Below are 17,345 nucleotides of genomic sequence, written 5' to 3' on the forward strand. Positions count from 1 at the left end.
GGTTAATCCATACTTCAGGGCCAGGTAATTATGGGGATGTGGGGGCACGGGTTAGAGTTCTTAATCCTAGGAGACATATCAGTTACCAGTGACTGTGATTTAGATTAAAGCATCAGCAGGAGCCCTTCTGCACAAGTGATTCAATTCAAATTCAAAACAACTGTAGGCCTATTAATCCCACTAGGGGCAATTAGTTATGAATACCTTGTGCACAGACAAACACAGTAACATGCAACCGAAAGCACAAAGGCACTAAACCGGGGAATAACATATATTTATAATCTGGAAAATAACCTTGATAAACAATAAAGATTAAACACATTGATCAAAAGTAAAAACAAAAAAAGAAAGAAACATACAGAGCATTTAAAACTCAGATTTCAGTTTGTTTTACAAGCAGGTAAAATGACACCCGGGTGGCAATAGAGACAATTCACTTGCAAGGTGGTCTCTTTGTTTCACTCCATTAATCTGGTTCTGAACACAATCTTTCAACAATACTGTTCAGGCTGTTTCTGTCTTTTTCTGTAATGCTGTGCAACCAGCAGATAAAAGCTCAGTCAGAAGACTCTCAGTAAAAGATTGACGGAGCATGTTTGGTAGAGCATGTCACACCAACATTTCTCACACACGCACGCACGCACGCGGCACGCACGCACGCACACACACACACACACACACGCACGCACACACACACACACACACACACACACACATATGAGCATGACAAATAAATCTCTTGAATTGGGCCTGACAGAAAATTAATTTAGTTCACGCAAAAGGTGAATACTCTATTCTTACAATAGTGTTATAGTGTTTACAGTACATCGCATCCAAAATTCTACCCAAATATTTGTCTGGTGTTGTCAATTTCAACACTTTCATTCTGTATGATGCACTGTTTGTGCTTCTTTTACATCTAAAATCAATACATGGTTCGGTTTTAGACACATTCAAGTCCATCACACCAATAAATTAAGTACATGAGAGCAGAAGGGAGAAGGGACAGCATCGCAGTGTCATCAGAAAATGTGACCGAATAGCTGCCCTCCCGGGAGCTCCTAGTGCATCTGTCAGTGTACATAATAAAGAGTAAGGGTGAAAGAAAGGATGCACCACTGTGGCGAGCCTGTTGACATAACTACGAGTCTGAGAGATGGCCTTTTACAGAGACCCTCTGCTCTTTGTCAGTCAAGAAGTCCAAGATCCACAGTACAAGCTTGTGAGGCAAAAAATAAAGTCACATAGCAACCTTTCTATTAAAATATGTGGCTGCATCGTGTTGAATGCAGATGAAAGATCTGTAAACACACGTGCTTTATATAGGTTATTATAAGAAGTATTAAACACTTTGCATCCTCTACAGTCTACACATCTCCCTCTCTGGTAAGAACATGTATGTTAGAGTGCACGTCTAAAATTATCAAGTAGGATTGTGTTTTTTAAAGATTTGGTTACATATGAAAAAGGACACTAACACTAATATCACAATGTCCACCCACAAATGTGATCTGGAAAATCTCTAGCTCTTTGTTAATCTATTTCAAAATCTATATGTTATTAACTATGAGACTGCAATAATAATAATAATAATAATACATATCTATCTAACTATATGTGCATATATATTTTTAAGCCCCTTCTCCCCAATTTAGTCAAATTAATTCCTCCCACGCCCCACACATTTGTCTCTGCTGTTGCATCCTGCTGACCCACCTGCCAATGAGGAGCCCCCACCAGGATGATGTATTGTACAGCCTTTGTTCTACTCTTTCTGCCCAACACTCCTGACAGGTGCCGCCCCAGCCCTTAGGAATACATGCAGAGACACCCTCCCTGCCCGGTTTCCCTCACCCGGCCCGAACACCTACCAATTTTGTTTGTATAGACGCTCGACAAAGCCGGATGCACCACCGTGGTGCCACGGTGGTGGGCAGATACTTTTCCACTGTGCCACCTGTAAATGCATTTATATAGCATCTGTTCTAGTCTTTCCAACCCCTCAAATGTGCTTTACAATTTCACACACACCACAACGGTAGAACACTCACATTACGTCTTCTAAGCAGTATCTATCTAACTAAAATTCACTCAATGTCGGAATTAATGAATGTCTGTCTGAATGAATGTCTGAAAGTCTGTCTGAATGTCTGAAACACTGTCGCTGCTCCTCACTGGCTGCACCAATCGCTTTCACTTTTCACACAGGCATTGACCATAACATTATGGAGGTCTTAACGAAGCCCTTTTTTCCATTTAACAAATTATAAATTAATATATGCCCCTAGCATCACTAGCATCACAGGCCACCGTTGTCAGTGTTACCCCACTGTCATGCTTCCTCTGCTACAGCCGCAACACAACAAACAGTGGCCTATACAATTCCGCGCCTGGCCCAGTGCTACGACTGCCGACCTGCCAACACACTGTGACGCCCCTATTTCATCTGCTGCACTCAGTGGCCTGGACTCTAACATTACACCACGGCGAACACGCGCAGGGTCATTTGGTTACACTCCCAACGTTTACTTACTGTGTACTATCTGTTGTATCCTAATATACCGATAATATAATCCACCACTCGAGGGAGGGGGAAGACAGCTACAGCTCTTGCATGGAAACGAGTGGCACGAAAGGACTTTTTTTTTCCTTAATTTTTTTGTTTATAATTTTTATCCCACGATTTTGTAACCCATTTTTCACCCCCTGTGTCAATTATCTAATGTGATCCTGGGCTCTACACACCCTCCACCAACCTAGTCCCCCTATATGGGGGACATGGGGAGAGCAACGTACTTGAACTCATGCTTCCTTCATGCCTGAGTGTCCAAGTTGCTATTATATATCTTCAGCTTTGAACGTACCTTCAGTCCCCAAGTCTCTAGCCTAGCTGCCTTTAGCCATACTGATAAGTAACGTGTATTATCACTCTTGTTTCCTCCCCATATCATAGCGACAACTTTGCAATGTTCGAACATCACTCGATATCACATCAAACCAAACGCGGGTGAAACAGCACAGGCATCGTGCTGGGGGGTGTGTGGCAGACAGGCAGCTGAAAGCCTGCTGATGTAGTCTCAAGTAGTCAAAGCCAAGGACAATGTTACAATAGCCTAATGCACCGAATGTGATTTTTTTTTAAAACATCGCCTCGATTATCTGTCTCACGACGGGTCACGCGCACGTCATTCACAATCCCTATAAGGTGGTGCCGTAAACACCCGCCCCCGCCTGTCAGTGTACTGTGCACACGCCGTCCAGGGCGCTGCTGCTGTGTCAAAACCAACTCTGGGGCATGTGCCGTGTGTGCGTGTGTAAGTGTGTGCGTGCGTGCGTGTCTCAGCCACACAGAGACGTATTTGTCTCTGTGTGGCTCCGCAGACCACTTGCCTAATAATATTAACTTTGTGCCCTTCTCAAGCTCATCCGTTAACAATACCCTCCCAATCAATAATGTGATCTATTACTCTATTACTATTAATATCTCATTACCCACACTGTACCTAATTTGGTGTTCATATAGGTCAGGACTAGTATACAACTGAGAAGAGCACACTTTGTGCGCACACAGCTTTGTGCACAGTTCGGGTGGCCAAGTCATAGACTTGCGGAGTATGCGTAAGTGCCATTTACGCCAGTGCTTTGTGGCCACACTAACTGGCCCCACTAACTTTACCTCTGCGTTTTCAACCCGGCTTTGTGGGTGTTCGCAGTTTCCCTTTCTGTCATGTGTGATTGACCGATTATTACAGAGCGTCCACATAACTACATAAATCGCTGTCTGCCTTCATTCCCTCAGATCGCAATGCCGTTACTAGTAGCCTACATTCACATGGCGATGGCAGAAAGGCAACATGCAATGAAGGTGCCTCTCAGAGTGTTCTAAACTGGTTCTGAACACAATTATTACAGGAAGGACATTTTTGTGTCATATCAGGGAAATATGACATAACTCGTGTTGCACAATGGACCCAGCAGAGGCACAATACCTTAGGCCTCTGCTGTTCTCACTATATGCTTACACTAGGTGATGTCAGACTCATTAGAGAACATGTTAGCTTTCATAGCTCTGCTGATGAGACACAATTCTACATACATGTTTAACCAAACAATGCAGAAACTCCCTGTTTGTAATCATTAAATTAATGAGTAATACATTTCTAGAATGAAAAGAGCATAGGACATTTTGCCCCTAAACAAAAGGGGACGAGCTCTTTAAAAGATTTGGAAGCCTGACTCCCCGATCAAACCAAAATACTCTGATTTGAGGTTTAATTCCCAATAAAACAAAGTGACCAAAACAGCATTCTTTCATCTCAGAAATATTGCTACAACCATTGCTATCTCAGCAGCAATCCTTAAAAACGAATTCATACTTTGCTTATCTCAAGTAGGTTAACTACTGCAATGCACTTTTTATAAGTCAGCCTCAGAAGTCCTTTGAAATGCTACTGTGTGAAGTGAGGGGCACCTTTGTTTGCTTTTCACGTCAGGGGGGGCATGCTTAAACCAAACATAAAAAGTCCATAGACTTGGCTGCCACACACATTAAAGGCAACACATGCATATTGAGTTGTAAAATTATCCACCAAACCCTTGAAGTAGCATTAAGTGGCATTTTACTGCTGAGAGTACTATACTAGCACATTGTCTGCCGGCTCCTATTAATAGTCAGATACAGTAGGCAGAGGAGAGTGTCGTTTGAGGTCAATCATTCCCACCCTCACTTCCCTCTGAAGAAGTAGAATTGAGCTTGTTATGCAGGATGAAACAAAATGCATTGTAAAGAAAAAAAACATTCACATTTTTGTTTTGTTTCCTTTTTGGCATGACAATGAGTTCTGGGGACTGGGGTTGTATTCTCACGTTGTATAATACGGTATAGTAACTGTAGTTCATACTTCTAGGAATAGGATTAACTTACTCGTACCTCTTACAGACAGTAATTCACAGTAAACTAGTTAAACACATGTTCTAACAGTATGTAGGCAATGCTAATCATCTTTGTTTTGATTAATGCTTGTAATATGTTGCACAAAATTATTTATTTAAAAATGTCCTTGATTACTTTCCCCACAGATTGAGGTTTCTGTTTCTTCGAGAGCTTGTCATTCACAAGCAGTTGGATGAGAGTCATATTTGCCCGTGGCAATTGAAGATGATGTTACCATGGAAACATATTGTACTTCTAGCAATCACTGGATGCCTTGCAGGTAAGACATTTTACTACACAATTTAATGGAGATGAACTGCATCTGATATGGCCATCCATGTCATAACACCATTTCTTTTAATAGCTTGAGGTGATTTCTAATGTACATTTCTTAAAGGATTAGTTTGCCCAAGAAATTACTTTATTTCTATAATTTACTCACCCTGTGATGTCTTGAATACAAGGCAAATGTTAACATTCCTTCATAGCTAATGAATCCAAAAAATAAGAAAATACTTGATGAATTGAGGTAAAATGCAGGCCAAGATTAACAGCAGGAAAACCATATAAAAAAACCTGCATTTTACTGTGGGAGCAACTGGGAGGGGTGGGGAAAATGGAGAACAGGGGGCAACTGGGAGGGGTGGGGAAAATGGAGAACAGGGGGCATCTATGAAACAATTCAAGGCCAACATGTACAGTAGGTTGAGACAGGATTATAGGCTGATTCAGGGTACATATGTTTTGGTGTGGTGTTCTCCTTTAACGATGAACTACTCCTTTAATGGTAATTTTTTTTTTAAACATTATATCACACTGGGTAAGACCTACGCTGTAGAGTGCATTGCTGGAATTTGGCGGAAGTAGCGGAATTTTGGCGGACGTCTCGCTCAGGGAAATGATGCTGACGCTTTACAAATCTGTTTACAGTACATTCATGTGTATGAAACGTGTTGTGATTGACCGAAAGATATCGTATCCGCCGGGGAAATGCATCTGACGGATGTTCTGGCCCGACAATTCCGGCTATGCAATCTCTGCCTTAGATTGTGACCAGGCTTTTCTCTTCACAGATGAGTAAGGCTGGGGCCGAGGCTACCATTATATAGTATACTTTTATTCTCCATCAATATTGTGATCATAACTGTAGAACGTTAGAATGCTACCAATAAGGTTATATTGATTAAGTTGCTGTTATCTTCACTATGGTGTCCTTCACCAATTCCCACAGCAACCTCCATCTGTTCATTTACAAAACACTGTCAGGGGCATCTGGGATTCCATTCCTATTCCTGTTTGTGACATGTCCGAGATTATTATCAGAATCCCTAGAATGGAACTGGCTCTGCATTTTAGCACAATCTACTTGCTAGTGTACCTTGTTCTGCCCTTGTGGCCACATGGGATTTGAAGAGGAGAAATTCAGATACTCTACAAGAATGTCAACCTTTGCACAAATGACATTGTAAATCCCAATGAATGTTATTCAAATTGGCTCATGGGTAATTCACACCCACGTCTCGGGGGAATAAGCTCCAAGCAAACTAACCTTAAAGGACAGTACTAGTGGTATTAACATTCAGGTTATTCTGCTCTTTGTTCTGCCTTTTGTAGCAGTTAATACAGACCATTATTAATATTAGCTTTACATTATTTAGATAGTAGTGTTACTTTTATACATTTCGGTAACGCTTCCGTAGGGTCCATGAAGTAGGTTTAATTTATTTGTCACTACTCGTGCACTTCCCACACATGCGTTTTGTTGCTAGAGTAGTACCAAAATGAATACACCCACTTGATTCTGGAATCACTGTATCTGAAAATGGACTCAAAACACCAACAAATGAAATGCAAACTGTGAATGCAAACTGTGAATGCAAACTGTTCCACCACCCGCACATCTTATTCTACGTGTCTCTGAGTTATGAGCTGCAGGTCATTTTGACCTTGACCCTTGACCCTTGCAACCCAAAATGTAATAATCTCTTCAAAGAAGATTACTGATCATTCCAAGTTTCATGAAAATGTGTCCATCCACCCTTGAGTTATTTTTTGTTCACAGACAGATAGACAGACAGACAGATGCACACACATGCGCGCGTGCACACACACACACACACACACACACACACACACACACACACACACACACACACACACACACACACACACACACACACACACACACACACACACACACACACACACACACATACACACATACACACACACACCAATTTCAATACCCTGCTATGCATGCGGGCAGTGTAACAACAAGCTATCTAATTGGTTTAACCCTACTGTTTCTGTTCACCCAATGGCCTTTCCAGCCACCATTAGGCCAAAACGTCCACTTTCACACAATCTAAAAAATGAATGGGCAGATTGTGATAAAACTTCTAGAAGAGATGCTCCCCGAGCAGTAATCATTTGAGTGTAAAGCCCAGTCTGTAAACCCAGTTCTAGTTGCCAAATGAATCATGCAGATGGGGTCTGTGCACTGTGCAGCATGCAGGCATTTCTTAGTGTCTGCTGTCACGATCATGACTTGACGATTGTCACACATTGTTGCGATTAATGATTCAATTGTGTTTTTGGCATTAATGGACATATACGGTAAATAAATATTTATATAATATAATTTATTTGTTTGCTTTTTAGGCTTTGTAAACAAACGTTGCACAGGGAAGATTATAATAAATAATTTAAACTGGGAAAAACCCTGCCCTGTGGGCATAGTCCCTGTGGGCATAGTCCCTGTCCAGAATCAGAACCCTGAATCACTTTATTTATCATTTTCCTATGTACTTGCATACAAAAGAACATGAAATACCGTTTCCCCTCAGTTATTGGCAGTGCAACATAAAACATAGAGCCTATTTAAAAAACACAAGCTAAAAACTAAAACAAAACACGGACAAACATTTAAAAAGTTACCAACACCACAACCTATAAATAAATAAAGTGGCATGGTGCTATCCTTAAAAACAAAACGTTACCAGCACCGTTTTTTAAAGTGCTGTTGTGCATCAAAAGTGCATTTTTTGTCCAATTCAGTCCAACGCTTCATTCAGGTTTTTTTTAAATTTCCCCCCCAATATAATTCTTCCCATACCCTGTACCCCCCAACTCCCCCACCTCCATACCAACACGCAGCGGCATTGCTGTGTGTTGTCACTGCTGGTGTATCCTACTGACCTACCTGCCAGTGAGGAGCCCCCACTGGGAGGGCGTAGAGCCTTCGTCCTACTCCTCCCGCCCCCACTCCCCACTGACAGGTGCTGACTCACTTGGTAGGTCTTCTTGTAGTGACAAATATAACCTTCCCCGCCTGGCTTCCCTCCCCCGAACACGGGCCAATTGTGTTTGTAGACACTCGACAAAGCCGACTGCACCGTCGTGAATTCAACCCCCCAGACTCCCCAGTCTGTGCCACACAAGCCGTAGCCTGGGGTCCACCTTTGCTTTCTATGGCATAGGCAGCTCCCGGCAGGATCCGCCGGGAGAATCTAGACGCAGCTGCGCGACATGAGACTAATTAATTAGAGCGACAGAGAGAGAGAGGAGTGTGTGTGTGCGGGTGTGCGTGTGTGCGTCAATTCAACAAAGGTGCAGACAATCAGAAATCAGCAGAGAGTGATCGACGTTTGAGCTACTCTATGCCGAATTGAAGTGGACTCGGTCGAAGACTTTTTCTTTCTCCCTGGAAATAAAAACGTCTGTGTTTCCGAGGCTACACAAGCCAAAACATTGTTATAGAATAAATCTAGCTCACAACACAAAAAGTTGAAATATGGAGATACAAGATTTCTGACTGACAGCAATGATGACTGCAAAGGTGTATGCATGTATCTTGCAATGGACGAGTGCTGCATGCCTCGCTATAATCTGCTTGACCTTGTCAAAGCAGGCTGGCTGTGGTTGTGATCCTTGTCAAAAGCAGTGCAGCACTGATCTGCAAACAACACAACCCCTTCTGCACCCCACCTCCCACATCAGCATGCAGCAATAAGGAACCCCAAATACCAAACACAGGTGGGAAAATACACGCCACTGCGACTCAGGAAATTGTCAATTCTCCCATCTGCCACATGCCTCATGCTACTGCCCCCAAATTCTGCAGGGCCCTTAGGTTTTTTCAGAATAGACAATTGGGCTATAAAGGCTACAGATTGCAGTGAGCTTCCAGAAAACCAATTTCCAGCATGGTAAAACCATTATTTAATGTTTGGTTCAGTATAGCTTATCACTTATTATTCAGATATCTATCTATCTACTATAATTCACATAATCTCTGTCTGTGTATCTCACACACAAAATGTGTCCCAGGTATGACTCGGAAAAACGTCCAAACGTTCGGTCTCAAACCTGGCGTGTGTCTCATATGCCCCCAAGGTGTGCTCTGCAGAATGGCAACATTTCAGACCAACAGTTTCGGAGAACCCAAAAAAACACAAATACTGTACCTGAGAAAGAGGCAGAAAACCACTCTAGTGTCTCCGACATTTATGTTTGTTTTGTTTATTAATTTCTACAAGGTAACATCATAATGAGAATCAAGAGTTAAGATTGTATCCCTACAATCTGCCAGGGGTCTGCTATTAATTTGCCTTCTGTTGACTTTTGGTTCATGTTGGACTGTTTTTTACATAATTTTATCCTCAGCAGCTTGCAAAGCACATCTATGAAATAAAGTGTATTAATAATGGTTTTGAAAATTGACCACATCGTAATAATCAAGTCAATTATTCAGTAAATCTTGAAGGAATTATCTTTAAAATGCTGATCCCTGATGTGGAGATTTTCCATTGTAGTCATAAACTATTTGTAATTGCTTGGCTACTGATTTTCACTGTCCCAGTTATGCATAGCATTAATAAGCACCCCAAAATGCAGGAAAAATTACTCATCTTGCAAAATATTCTATCATATGATAATATGGAGCAGCCATATGGAGCAGACGTTGCATACATACTGTACAAACTATGCAAATATGGCACTAAATGAAACCACAAAATGTGGTTATTTGGCTTGCAATCATAGGAGAACCTCTTCCATCCTGCTACGCCTTTAGAAGTGTGTGTACAGATGGAGCCGCAATGATGACTGGAATAGTTCTTTAAAAGGATCCCTGGCTAATCCCTGGATGCCTTGGATGCCCCTGTATGCCTTAAAACATTATACTTGCCCTCTATAACTAAAAATTAAAACTTAAAACACCATCAATATTTTATTTCTTTCATAAATAGAGAATCTAAACCAACTAAACCAAGCTGAAGCACCATGAGTAGAGAACCATACAAAAGGTTAAACAGGTTCTTTGTAAGGCAGTGGTGCTGTAGCACGTCAACCTCTCCAAAGAACCACTGAAGAGCCATTTGTTTGTAATGTCCCGGTTTGTAATGTATCGGTATAGGTGGAGATCTCTGATCATATGGCAACATGAGACTAATGATGACATTATAAGTGACTATAATAACTGGGCTCTACTTCTGCTTGACAGTAGGCACCTACACTGTATATTTAGAAATATAATGTAAACTTGTTGCATCATTAAAGCAGAATAAAATAGTAGAAGTAATAGAAGTCACATCCTACATTTACGTTTGTCTTGTGTTTTTACAGATATAATAAAATGGTTCGGAACAAAAGTGCTCACATAATAAACCTAGCCTGGTAAACATCCCGGTCAGGTGAATTCACATTATTATGTATCTTCTGCAGACCGTCTGGCCCCGAGCGCTGTGGGCGTTTTGCAGAAACCAAAAAGTGGAAGAGCCAATCAGCACCTGTCAATCACAGGGCCCTGAGTGCAGACCAGGCTATCATATAAAGCATAGTACTATATCTATGTATCATCAGTATCTATGCTATCAGATCTGTTGATGATGTTTTGCTCAGTTCGCTCACTTTTTTCTAGCAAAAAAAAGGGAACCTTCAAAGAAAGAAGGGGCAATACCGAAAAACACAACAATCACAGAGTATTTACCCTGCACGCCATCCCACAACTTGGTTGTTCAGATACTGTATATCCTGTATTGAGTTTAATCTTTGTACTATTTTCTCTGGGGGTTAAAGGGACTTTTTCTGTCTGTAGTAATATCATGACCTTTCTCTCTGCCTTTCTCTAGCCTGTGCAGAGGATGTGATATTTCAAGGGCCAAGATGGAGGACAGAGCCCAGTGACCTTATTTTACCTATCAATTCTCCAGACCAGCAAGCTACCATTAGATGTGAGGCAGAAGGGAGCCCTTCTCCACAGTACAGGTAAAGTGCAGAGTCTAACTTACATTACTGCCATGTCATGGAAAATCTCCATCTGCCCACTGTTTACTCTGCATTACCATCACATCATAGAAAACCTCCATTCGATGGTGCCTAATTGGTTGATGCTTGCAAATCTTCACTGCTGCATTAAGCAGGATACCGATAGAATAGATTGTTATTGATTTGGTTTTTCTGGATGTAATTGCTTGGGGGAGATACTGTACCGTCCAACAAATAAGTTAAGCTTGAAAGAGTAACTCCTTAATTGAGTGTCTCTTCCTAACTGAAAAAGTTAGGAAGTTATTTCAGTTTGATTTTGAGCTAGTGTCAGAAAGCTAATGCATTAGGTAATGCATACACCATAGATGTGAACAAGGTTAACTTAATTAGTCATGAGATTTACGCGGCTGCTTTATGATTGAAGCTGATATGTTATAATATGGTGCAAGGATTAAGAAATCATTAGACGAGTAAAAAGGATTAAGATGACTAATTGCACCATAGATCCTTTGATATTCCCGTTGCTGCGGAGTATGCCTGAATACAGCAGATACAGTAGTACTTCTTTTGTGGTAGATTGTGTTTCACAGCTTGGTCAGCATCATGTAAATGCACAGCAAGCAGTGGAGAGATGCAATAACCTTGTGAGTGACATTCCGTTAAATGCTTACATTTCCTCTAATGCGTCTGTGCTGGAAACATGGTTTAAGCGGAGCACCAGGGGGTATCATTATACTTTGTGTTGTGCCAGCTGAGCTATCCTGGATGAAGTCTCAGCTGTAGCTTGCATACCGAAACAAATGGAGTGGAAGGGTTTCCACCAGTAAGTTAAACCATTTTGACATTCACTTTTGTTGTTCGAAAGCACATTTGGATTGCTTTTGGGCCTAATAGCATGGTATAGTAAAATGTGTTGCTGTCAGTAATGTATTTTTTTCCTAGCTATGAACAATCTTAGGTTTTCCCGCTGATCCCTGCTGTGAGAGCGCTATATCTATATATTTTACCGTGATTCAGTACTGAAAGTTACTGCTTAGTTACTCACTTCAGCTTCACCTACAATAAAAATGTGTGTTTTGACGAAAACAGTGAAAATTTACATTGAAATGTACATTGTACCATTTTTTAAATATGGATGTTTGCCCATGTCAATATTGCAATTTAAGCAGCAGATGACCTAATACTTCAAACTCAGGATTACAGTAACCACTTTAACCCTATATGGTTGACCGGAGTCTAGGCATGTAACAATTTATCGTAAAACGATTTTAATCAATATACAGTGTATTTCCTTAGAATAACAGCTATTTTTGCAAGCAACCTCTCTGAACTTGAGATTGAAATGTGTCATCATTCTTTTAAAGGCACTAGTTTTGTGGAACATTTTGTGGCTTTAGTTGGTTATGTCGAAGGTTGTTTTCCTTTACACTGACTGTACTTGACTTGTTTCCCTTCTGGCAAGGAGAGGACTTTTCTTTTTTCATTCCGTATGATTAAATGGAAGAGATAAAACACTCAAATGTCCTGATATTGCCCTGAATGTCCTTTGGAAATATCCTTTGGAGTTGTTAATGCCTTGACACCATCATTTGTAAATATATTCATATATATACTGCTGAATGATACCACGTGAATAAACATGAATTTTATAATTAGTAATAAATAGTTTTGCCTTTGAAAAGTGTAAAACATTTCAAGCTTCCAATGTGTAATAATTTCCAATTTAACAGTATTTGACAGTACTGTATTTGTCCATAAGAAATTATTTGACATTTGTTATGCACCAGAAATATCCTCTTAAATAATACTGCCTGGTCAGTGTTTATCTTTAATATTAGGCCTACTTCCGGCTAGGAAGCCAAACATTCTCAACTCAAAAGAAACGTTTGGTGTCTTTCCAGGACCAAAACTTGCATTATGAATTAACTACAATTATGAATTAATGAACTGCATTGAAGATCTTTAAGTAGTTATGACCTTGACCTTGTAGATATGCTATTTTTGTAATTTGAGAAACAAAAAAAAGCATGCTATTCATGCTATGTTTATAATTCATTATAAACATATCTGTACCTATAAATGCATTATAATCTGCTTATAAAACTATATAATTATAGTTACTGTATAAGAACTCAGTTATACGAACATGGTTATTGTTATAAGCATTATGATAATTGTATTAATTTATGACTACAACTATAATTACACAGTGCTATATATTCATGCAGATTATAATGCATTATAAGCATGTTTATAATGCATTCTCAAGCTTTTCTGGATCAGGACCCACTTTAAATGGTGAAAGTGTTCGTGCCGTTAAGTGTTCATGAAGATAGAGCATTCAGAGCATGTTTATTTTAATTCTATCCTCACGGCCCACCAAGGAGTCACGGCCCACAGGTTGAGAACCACTGAGACATTGAAGCATGCCAGGCCTATAAGAATAGCCTGATTCATGATTCATAGCTGATGATTCAGGGTTCTCTTGGCCCCTCCCACATCATAATGTAACCCCCTGGCCTATAGCATACCTGGGCATGGTATAAGTCCAAATATTGTCCATCATCCGTTGCTTCTGTGCTCATAGATCGAGGAAGTGACAATTCCGATTCACTCTCATTGTTATGTATATGACAAAAACGTTCTCACCCATACAATCAGTGGCGCCGCTGACTGTTTGCTCTCTATTTGATGTATTTGATGTATGTACTATATATATGTATTTATATACTTTATAATGTTGGTGCTACATAAACCTTAAACTCACTGTTAGACGAGGGGCTGCTTCAGTTCTTCAGCTCTGAGCACTGTGTGTGTCTTCTTGGTACCCATTGCCCATGCATGGGTGAATTACCGGTATGCACAAAAGCTACAGGCCAGTCAATGACATCAATACTGTGCTGTGATTGTGAAGCTGTCTATATCCGTACCCAGCTGTGCCTACCTAGGTTATTGCGTTGTAGTTGTGTATGTCTGTCTAAAATCAGTATCATTGCCCAGGTTATTATCGCTGTAGTTTTGAGGCCAGTCTATGATGGCACATGGCAGGCATCTATGATATATCAGTACTGTGATATCAGGCATGTCCATTATTATGGGCATAATTCAGGAACACAGACACTCTTACCTACAATGTCAGCTTTATCACGAGGAGAAAATGCGGTGCGAAACTTGCCCAGTATTGCTGGTATTACTTATGACAATGTGCCGCGTCGCGAGTCGCGACGTGTCAATCTGCATGTTCAGGTTTTAGTCCTCGCAGTTGGCCGGCTTACTGTGTGGATGTAATATGGTCTCCTTTTCCCTACCTCTCCCCATCTCTATCCTCCCCCACTCAATCTCTCTCCTCAGTCCTCACCCTAACTCTCATCTCCCTGTGTGCTCACCCATTCTCTTTCTCTCTTTCTTTCTTTCTTTCTCTCTCGTGCGTGCGTGCGTGCGTGCGTGCGTGTGTGCGTGCGTGCGTGCGTGCGTGTATTTGATGGAAAACCTCAAGGTCAGCCAGAGTTCAGTCAGACCATGTCAGACCACAGACACAATGAAAGTGATCGGCAGGAGTCTTTGGACTTTGTGCTGGAGTATTGTACTAAAGCCTGGTTTTATACTTTACGACAGTGTCTGGTCTGGTGCCGAAAATAGCCAATCTACAAGCTCACAAAGTGTCGCAGAGCATATTGAGCTTGAGATTGCACATCTGCTATTTTTGGCACGGGACACCGTCGTAATTAAAAAAGAAATAAGATTGCCATGGTGGGGTTAGGGTTCATTTATAATATGTAATATATTGTCTATGGTATAGGGGGAAAAAAAATCCAGATATCAAGCAATGTCTGCCATTTGTCCATTATACATCAGGCAGGCTGATAACAGTTTGACTTCTAAAAAGTAACAAATTATCGAAAGGAAGGTGCCATGTGGTTATGATTCTTCCACAAAATCTATTAAGCTCTTATAAAAAAAACACAGCGAGGTGGGAGTATTAGTATGTATCCAATGCCTGTGTGGCCGCTCTGAGGTCTGAGTGGTCCCTTTGTCAATATCCAAATGTCTTCAATTAGTTCTTAAATTTAGCAAAAATAAATAAATAATAATAATTATTATTATTATAATTATTTTGACTGGTTTAGTACAAAGTAACTACATTATGTAGAATACTTCCATGCAAGTAAAAATAGTACCTCTCCTCCTTTTTGTCCTTGGCAAGTTCAAGTTAGTTGAGTTTCATATTATTTTGTTAAATGTGACCTGTTCTCATTTCCAGCAGTTGTATTCTTTTCTGGGACTCCACTAGAGTAGCGTTGCATGATTCACAGTTAATTCTTTTCTTATATATATTCTTATATTATGCTTAGGGTCTTTGAGACTCGAAATTCAGCCTCTGCATATCCCAGCATTTCCCAGGTATAGCAGGTGAAATACCCCTCCCCTCCCCTCACCCCCCCCCCCCCCCCCCCCCCCCCCCCCCATCTCTCTGTCTATCTTTCTGTCATCTATATGACGTCAGTTCTGTGACATCAGTTATGTCCATGTTTGGGCATAATCCAGGCCCACAGACACCTTGAACTTTATATGTGGAGATTGCTTGGATAGACAGGATAGAAACAGGAATGAAAAGGGAGAAAGGGGGGGGGGGGGGCAAAAATCAATCAAGTGGTGTCCTTTCACTACAGCTAATGGCAGACATTTTATTGTTTAGCTTTGTTCCTCCGCTCTTTCACCCGTTGATCTTTCATCATCAGTACCTCTCACTCCATAGACAGCTTATGAGGGCCAGGGTTTAGAAGTCTTTTGTGACATGACAGTATGTGAAGGTTGTTGATGACAGGTTTCTCATGTACTGCAATGGCACAAAGGCTAGGTTATCTAAAACCTAATTTATAGTTTGTCGTACCAAAGGGTTGTTCATCAATCAATATTCTTTTTTTATCTGTCATTTTTAGCGAGCGATGCCATCATGGAGCATAACTCAGTCATACGGTGTCGCCGCTGCCAGAGTGGGTGTCTTAGAGCAGGGGTTCTCAGCCCGTGGGTCGCGACCCCTCGGGGGGTCGCCAAATTAGTTTAGGGGGTCCCCAAATTATTTTCAAAAAAAAAAAAAAAAAAAAAAAGATTTTCACGATTTTTCAAAAATAGCAGATCTACAAGCTCGTAGCGCGCCACTCGGTGGCGCGCTATGAGCTTGTAGATCTGCTATTTTTAAATAGCTAAATTATAACAATGCTTAAAACACCAAAAGGGGTTCCCGCCCAAAATGGTTTAAGGTTATTGTAGCAGTCGGGGCGGGGGTCCCGAGACGTTGCCAAAGCATTTCCGGGGGTCCCCGGCCAAAAACGTTGAGAACCCCTGTCTTAGTGCTTGTGCGCAGATATCCCCACCTGCACCCATGGCAGCCATGTGCTCTAGATGTGTGTGATCTGTTCAAGCTTCCTGCCATCCTCTCGCATTAACTTGAGGCATGCTGTGTGGCTGCAAATATAGCCAGCTTCCCCATCCTTCTCTTGGGATTCTTCCCCGTTCATTCCTCCTTTCCGCTTGTACAATACTGTACATACAAGATCTTCCTTCCCACTGAAATCATCCTTCCAGCAAAAACACCAGCGGATTATGTTACACTGAAATGGAGAACGGCAAGCACAGCTGGAAGGAACAAGTGCAGCATTTTCCACACAGTATAATCGAAGATTGGAATAGTGAAATGTCTGTTTATTTAACAGATAGCATAAGCTAGTGTATGCCATATGAATTCATATACTTTAGAAATAATTTTGTTTGCCGAATTGACAAAATCAGTCAGGATTAACAGTGAAAGGGCATAGGCAGGTGGGAGAACAAGGAGAGCCCTGCTATTTTTTGTAGTTTGTGATTTTTATTTCCCGTAATTTTACAGTAGTATCATTGCCGAGGCAGTTACTAAAAGTATCATCCCAACCATGTATCATATCTTTTTTTTTTACAAAGCAAAGCACTATTGAAATTTTACTTACAGTATTTCTGTAACATCCTCACTTGCTAGAATGACGTTCCTTGCATACTGTGTTTTCAGAGATGGCTAAAGTCCCATCATTAGGATGCCATTCATTGTGGAACCCCATCAAACAATCTGCCGACAGACATATATAGGAATCTGACGCTATAATCAAGTTAC

General features: G+C 41.0%; 1 protein-coding gene across 1 annotated transcript in view; it reads left to right on the top strand.

Annotated features, from left to right (window-relative positions):
- Nucleotides 1–5,158: 5,158 nt before the first annotated feature.
- cntn3b (contactin 3b) overlaps nucleotides 5,159–17,345 on the top strand; it is a gene marked incomplete at its 5' end in the record, with an annotated part of 47,418 nt that continues 35,231 nt past the window's right edge. Inside the window, 2 exons of the mRNA XM_079511342.1 lie at nucleotides 5,159–5,213; nucleotides 11,065–11,200. Of these exons, the coding sequence (XP_079367468.1) occupies nucleotides 5,159–5,213; nucleotides 11,065–11,200 (191 nt within the window). The remainder of the gene's footprint in view (nucleotides 5,214–11,064; nucleotides 11,201–17,345) is intronic.

Source organism: Electrona antarctica, assembly GCF_951216825.1.
Source record: "Electrona antarctica genome assembly, chromosome: 9".
NCBI lineage: Eukaryota > Metazoa > Chordata > Actinopteri > Myctophiformes > Myctophidae > Electrona > Electrona antarctica.